The 7763-nt window shown below is 47.6% G+C and overlaps 1 protein-coding gene across 1 annotated transcript in view; it reads right to left on the reverse strand.

Annotated features, from left to right (window-relative positions):
* The window catches only part of LOC123168859 (polygalacturonase At1g48100), a 3353-nt gene extending 2408 nt beyond the window's left edge, over positions 1-945 (reverse strand). The window contains exon 1 of the mRNA XM_044586721.1: positions 362-945. Within this exon, the coding sequence (XP_044442656.1) occupies positions 362-820 (459 nt within the window). The 5' untranslated portion in view covers positions 821-945. The remainder of the gene's footprint in view (positions 1-361) is intronic.
* Positions 946-7763: the final 6818 nt, after the last annotated feature.

Consider the following 7763-nt stretch of genomic DNA (forward strand, 5'->3'; position numbering starts at 1 on the left):
GCTGTGGTCTTTTCCTCTCCGTGACTCCTCCCACTCTTGTCTCCTTCCTCTACCACACGTGACTCCCGGTCAAATTCTCGTAGCTGCTCCGTCCGCTCTTCTCGTAGCTTCATGATGAGAACGAGAGAGATGACTCCGGGGAGAGGAAGAGGGAGAGGGGTAACAATGGCAGAGACCTCTTTCATCTAATCTAGCTTCCCACTGATAATTGCTTACTCATGCACCACCGCGATCAATGTCATCATCCACAGACAAGTTATATATATGTGGTGTCAATAACTGGTAGCTTGGAATACATTTTGCCCAAAAGGAATCACATAAGCACGCGCATGGTTTTGACCAAGTTCAAGCGAGTACGTACTTGGAACACGAGGCCGGGCTTGCACGGCCCGGAGAAGGTGGTGGTGGAGATGGTGAAGGTGCCGTCGGACGGCACCAGCAGCACGGCCGACTCGACGGCGCAGGCCGCCTTCCACGCCGCCCGGAAGGCCTCCGTGTCGTCCGCCGTGCTCTCCCCCGTCGCGCCGTACGCCCGGACGTCGAACACGCACGGCTCCGGCCGGAACGGCGTGGCGGGGTCAGACGGGACAATGCCGCCCGGCGGCGGCGCGGGAGCCGTCGCGTCGTCGTCCGGTGGAACGGCCGGCGACGACGCCACCGTGCCCACCTTCGCGCCGACCCTGCTGTGCCGAGAGCTAGCGCCCGCACGAGGAGGCTTCTTGTGTACGTGGTTCCTCCCGTCGACGCCGACACCGAGCAATGCCACCAGTACAAGCATCGCCAGCATCAACCGCGGCAGACCCAGCCTCGCAGCTGCCATGGCCAGAGAGTGCAGCAGACACGGATCGGCAAGCTACAAGAAGCAAGAGGGAATGGAGGGTGTGAGCGATGGCTCTCGAGGGGTTGGAGGTTGAGGCGCGCGTCTGCACACTTTATGCTCTTGCAGTTGCAGGGACGAACGGGGTTGAGCTGAGCAGAGGGCCACGAGCAGCACGACACTTGTCAAAAGGGCAAGGCGATGTGAACAGCGCGAATCGTGGTGGGGTGGAGTGTATGGGCCATGTGGCCATCTCGCCGCCTATCGTTTTCCGTCACATGAATCTTCGCAGGGAGTTTGTTTGCTTTTTGTTTTTTACAGTTGTTTGTAATTTTTCTATACATGAGGACAAGATGAAAAAAGACCTCATAATTGTGTGTCTCTTGTAAGTTGTGCTTATAAAATAGAAAGGGAAACGTTAAACAACGGCGAGCCGGCCGAAAACTGCGCCGGTCGCTCGCTTACCGTGCGATAGCGCACAATCCAGCGGACCGAGTTTGCTCCCGCACAAGTTTGACTAGTCGCCCCACGTAACCCACGTGTGCCTGGCCCACCACCTTCCTTTCCTTTTTTTTTTCTCTGTGGCTCTCTTCTTCCTCCCGCCCCTTCCTTCTTTTTTCTTTGCACGAGCACAGGAGGCGACCACCACGCTACCACACACACCCCGTCTCCACGCCATGGCGAGATGCTGCAACTGGTACGTAGCAGAGCTGGAACCGCACCCTGCAGAGTGCCAAAAAATTTGAGAGCCCATTGACGCACTAGACGTCCTTTTTGCTGCAACCATCGGCTTCTGGAGCTTCAACCAGTGTATGGCAGAGCTGCAACCTTGGGCAGAAGAAGCTGGATCCCGCTGACGCACATGTCTTTTTTTTGTTGCAACCGTCTAGATTTTTTGCTGGAAGCGACCGTGTGATTTGCTCGGACCGTTCATGGCGATTTTCCTTTTTGCACGGCGGCGACGAATGCTACAACCATGGGTCGATGAAGCTTGCAATCGATGCCAACAAATGCTACAATCGTTTTGATAGAAGCTGCAACCAGAACGACGGCCGGCGACGATGATGCTACAACCACTGGACCGCGAGCTACAACCACGTCATTTTTTGCTGCAACCGACCACGGAAAAAGGTTCAACCGTAGATAATAAAGATTCAACCGTAGTTCGATTTTGCTACCACCGGCGAAGTTTTTTGCTACATCCAGCGAGGCGGGCTACGACCTTGCGACGACGGCGACCACGATTTGCTGCAACCGTCTGTCAATTTTGTTACGACCGGTGATGCTTTTTGCTACGTCCATTCAAACAGCGATGTCTGCCTGGGTGCCCAGCGCGCATGTCCAGTTTGTTGCATGGGTCGTGCTGTTACCGGTGACCGGCACCAGAGCTGCGACCGGCGACCATCACCAGAGCTGCGACCGGCACCACCACAGACGCGGACCCGCTCACCGGAGCTGCAATCGTCGCCACGGGAGCTGCAACCGCGGGCGCATGTTTGCTGGAGAGAAACCCAGGAGGCGACGGCGGCGACCGGCGGTGAGGGCAACGGCAGGGGAGACGCGCGAGGAGGTGCTTCGAGACCCGCGCCTCGTCGTTCATGGCGGCGCCTGGGGATTTTTTTCTAATAGAAGAGAGACGTCTAGAGGAGGAAAAGGAAATCGTGTGGCTCCTAATCACTAGATCGAGTTATTTACCCAAAACCACCACACTTGGGGCTAGGGTAACAAGTCAGTACCACGTTTGAGCCATGTCACAAGAAACCACCAACTCTGGGACTAATTGGTAACGCGGAGCACTGACGGGCCGTTTTAGCCGCGGAAACAGCGAATCCGACAGGTCGGGCCCACCTGTCGGGTCGACGTGGCGCGGGCTGACGGACGACGTTAGACGGGGGTTGACGGCCGTTTCCGCGCATGTGTATTAGGCGCCGCCCCGCCGTTTCGTCCTCCAATCCCCGATTCAGTTTCCCTCCCGCGCGTTCCTCCCGCTCTGCTCATGACGACCAGCTCTGGCGGCGGCGATGGCGGAGAAGGTCTCGACGGCTCCGGCGGCGGTGGTCGTTCTTCCGGTGGCTGCCGCCCGCAGCGACCCCGTTGGCAAGTTGGGCCCCAACCCCGATGGCGATTCGCACTCGATGGCGGATTGGGGAAAAGTTGTCCTGCCGCCGCCGTCGCAGTATGCGGAGGAGGCAGAGAAGGCTGCTGCGGACGCAGAGAAGGCGTCGGCAGCGGCTGATTCGTTGGGGGAGGAAGTACCCCCCGGGCATCCATCTCCACCCAGGTAAATCTCAGTGCAAAAAACCTAGGGTTAGGGTTCTAGCAATACTGCTTAGTTAGAGTACTCGCTTAGTTAGGATACCTAGGGTTACTTGTAGCAATACTGCTTCGTTCGGGGAGGAAGCTCCTATGCCTAGATGAAAATGAAGTTTTTTCTTTGTTTTTTTTTCTGAATTACTAAATGTATCATAGTTTATTCTGCATTTGTTGGCTCTTGTGGCATAGATCTTATTGCTGTTACTTTGTTTTGTATGTGAATATGTCATAGTTTTTATCGTGGCACTCAAAATGTCATGGTCCTGAATTTGATTTGTGTTCTGTAGGCCTGAAAATGTTACTGCAAATGTCATGGTCATTAATATGTTTTAATATGTTTTGTGTTCTGTAGGCCTGAGGAGCCATGGTCATTATATTTTCAGTTTCCTTCTAAAGATGCTGCCAAAAAATATGCCCTTGTGAAGATGTATGAGAGAGACATCACTTATGGCAGTTTGCTTAATGTGATGGTCAGAAATGGATATGGAAGTGATGACAGTATTTGCTACTTGAGGAAGGATGGCACAGGGCTCCAAGGGATTACTTTCATCAGAAACAACACTGAAGTGGATGAGATGATAAAGCATTTTAAAAGCAGTCAGACACTGTGTTTGTATGTTAAAGAGGGGAAATTAGATATAAAGCAAGCACCAGTTTACAAAAGTGCAGAAGAAGAAGAAGTGGACCCAGATGAAACAATTGAAGATTTAACAGTGGACCCACCAGTTGTATTTGCTGTTAATGAGTCAGGTGTTGTGCATAAAACAACACATGATTATGTTGGTACACAAGAAAGTGTGAACTATATGCCAATAAAATCAGTTCCTCCACCATGCCAGTTACTGCTTGGGACACAAGATCAACCAATTGAGCCAGAGATGCTAGATGCAGATGAGGAAAATAATGCATTGCAGCAGGTTAACACTCAAGTTAGTGTAAATTATGCAGATTTCCAGTTTGATACAGATGAGGAGGAGCATGCAGGAAATGAGGACACATCTGATGAAGATGATGACTCAGTATTTGATGAAGACTTTGTAGCTCATGAAGACCTCCCAGATGCAGATTCAGATTCAGATTCCATGGACTATGAAGAAGAAGATATTGTAGCTAGAGAAGAAGAACAGAGGAGGAAAGTGGATAGTGATCTGAAAGACACAATTGCTGACATTAAGAGGAAGAGAGCTCAATACATGAGCAGAACACACTGTGAAGGGGACACATACCATGAAGATTTGTATGACATAGAAATGGAGGAAGAGGATGATGAGTGTCAAGAGATACCTGTTCCTGAGCCTGTTGAGAAGAAGATAGAGGGGCCTACTAGTAGGTCCCACTCTAGTGCTAACAGAAGCATGACTGAGGACTGGTATCCATCTTCAGAAGAGGATGATACAGGCTTTGAAGCTGATGATGATGGCAATGAACCAATGTCCTTCATAATCCCCTCTGGAAGAATGAGCAGAGCTAAGAAAAGACCACCCAGGGTCTGGTACGATGAGAACAGGCTGCATCCAGAGCAACAATTCTAGCTCAGGCTCTGTTTCAGAGATGTGTACCAATTTAGAGAGGCTCTTGTAAATTTGCATGTGAAACAACTTAGAAGATACAAATATCACAGAAACTGCAGTGATAGGGTGATAGTGTGCTGTAATGGAGAGGGTTGTCAGTTCCAAATGGTTGCAGCAAAGATCAGTAATGAGCCCACTTTCTGCATTAAGAAGATGTTATTGGAGCACACATGTCCCACCCAATCTGAGAAGACAAGGATCAGCTCAAAGTGGCTTGGCAACAAAATGCTTGAAACTATCAGATCAGACCCCAACACTACTGTACCTGCTATAGTTGACAAGGTAAAGAGGCAGTTTGGTGTTGAGGTGCCCAAGATGATGGCATGGAGAGCAAAGAGGAAAGCAAAGGAGATTGTGCTTGGAGATCACAAGAGGCAATACAAGAGGCTGAGAGATTATTTGGAGACTGTGAAAGCTACAAATCCTGGATCAAGATGCATTGTTGCTACCGTGAGTGGAAAAACAAGAGAAAATCCTACTGCAGGACCAAGGTTTCATGGTCTTTTTTTCTGTTTGAATGCATGTGTTGAGGGATTTCTGAATGGATGCAGGCCATTCATAGGCCTAGATGGTTGTTTCATTAAGTTGACTAGTGGGGCACAAATACTAGCTGCTACTGGAAGGGATGCAAACAACAATATGTACCCCATAGCATTTGGAGTGGTTGGAGTTGAAGACACACCAAACTGGTCTTGGTTTTTGACTCAACTGAAGTATGCCCTAGGAGGGACTGAAGAGGGAAAATTTGGGAAGTATACATTCATGTCTGATAGACAGAAGGTGAGTTTATTTTGCACTTAGTTATCTTAGTTCATTATTTTGTTGTGCATTTAGTTATCTTATTTCATTATTTTGTTGTGCATTTAGTTAATTTAGTTCATTATTTTGTTGTGCATTAAGTTAATTTAGCTCATTATTTTGTGTTGCACTAAGTTAATTGAAATTCCTTTGCAGGGTCTGTTGAATGCAGTCACAGCAGTCTTTCCAAGCTGCCCTCATAGGTACTGCTTGAGGCACATTTATGCCAACTTTCAGAGAGCAGGATTCAGAGGAGAAGACTTGAAGAAATGCATGGATGCAGCTGCATATGCTTACACTGAACATGACTTTCAGTTGGCAATGGAGAGCATGAAGGCTGAGTGTAAGGAAACTTGGGAGTGGATGTCAAGGATTCCTGCAAAAGCTTGGTCAAGACATGCAATGGATACTAACTGCAAAACTGATCTGGTGGTCAATAACTTAGGTGAAGTTTTTAATAAGTACATACTTGATGTAAGGAACAAGCCAATTGTCACCATGATCAATGGGATCAAGGACAAACTTCTGGTAAGGTATCAGCAAAAGAGAGAGGGTGGACTAGTTGCAAGATGGGAAATTGCACCAACTTATGTTGAGAAGTTAGAGATGAACAAGAGATTTGCAAGGGACTGCAAATCATTGATAGCTGGACCAGGTCTTTTCCAAGTGAGTAGTGGGGACAAGACCTACTCTGTTGACACTAACCTGAAAACATGTGGCTGTAAGAAGTGGGACATCTCTGGAATTCCTTGCAACCATGGTTGTTCTGCCATCTACAGGTCCAAACAACTACGAGAGGACCATGTAAATGTGTTCTTCAAAAAGGCTATGTACGTGGAGTCATACAAGCCTATAATTTACCCAGTTCCTGGTCCTGATTGTTGGGTGAAAACTGCAACTCCTGACATTGACCCACCTCATTTCAAAGAAGACAAGAAGGGACCAGCAGAAGAAAAAAGGAAGAAAGGCAGGTTTGAGCCTCCTCAAGCAAAGCAAACATCAAGGATGGCTACAATAACTTGTAGTAACTGCAAGTTGCAGGGCCACAAATACACAAGCTGTGCAAAGCCATTGAGGCCAGATCTGCAAATCAGGAAGAACAAACACATGGTATGTTCTTTTTGACTTCCTTCTCTGTCTCATCATTCATTAAGTATCACTGAAATTTATCCAACAAAAATAATTGCAGGAAAACAGGACAGCCCCTGCATGGCAGCAAGGTGGAAGCTCAACATCTGGTACAACAACTCCTAGGGGTGCAAGCTATGCATTTGCTTCAAGGGGTTCTGCTGCTGCTTCAAGGAGCAAATCTGGTAGAGCTGCTGCTACATCTGCTAGAGCTGCTGCTACAGGCACTAGAGCTGCTGGTTCATCTGCTAGACCTGCAAATTCTTCTCCTTCTGGTGCTGGTACTGCTGCTGCAAGGAGAGGTGCAAAAACAGGTGCAAGAAGCTTCAATCCTCCAAGAACTACTGCAGAAGCTTCAACTAGCCAGCCAACAGGAAATAGGTCCAAAAGGACAAGATACATGAGCAAAAGGATGGAGGGGTACTTCTATGCCAGTGGGAACTACTGAGAGTTCTTGTTTGACTATGTATCCAAGTGCATTTGTGCTCCATCAGGCACTAGAGCACTTTATCTATGCCAAGACTAAATTTGAACTTATGTAATGCTATGTTGAACCTATGTGTGGCACTAAGAACTACTGCTGTGTAATGCTATGTTGAACCTATGTTGAACCTATGTGTGGCACTTTATCTATAATTCTATGCTTGCACTGCTATATTTACTTTGTCCTGCTATGTTGATTGCACTCCCTGATCATCACATTCTGTGCATAATAATAATGCCATAAGTTCCTGGTATACTCATGCCATAAGTTACTAGTATTTTAAATTTTTCTGTGCACAAAAATTTGACTATCACACCAGTTTCACCTGGAGTGAGGTAAATATAATAGATTACTCAATATAATACAAGAGATAGTACTGCAAATTAAGTTCAAATTCATGCCATAAGTTCAAATTCTAGACTTGCATATAAACTGCATAATTCAGTACAAATTTAACCATTACAATACCAGTACAATACCACATTACAAACTTGTAGTTAGGTCTGAGTATTCAGTGCAACAGAGCACAACTACACCAGTACAATACCACATTACATAATTAAAATTCATCACAGATCTCCTTCAACTTCTTTATCTTGTCCTTGTAGCCATGCTTCTGTTTCAGCAAATCAGAGATGATGTACTCCAGCTT

Source organism: Triticum aestivum, chromosome 7D, assembly GCF_018294505.1.
Source record: "Triticum aestivum cultivar Chinese Spring chromosome 7D, IWGSC CS RefSeq v2.1, whole genome shotgun sequence".
NCBI lineage: Eukaryota > Viridiplantae > Streptophyta > Magnoliopsida > Poales > Poaceae > Triticum > Triticum aestivum.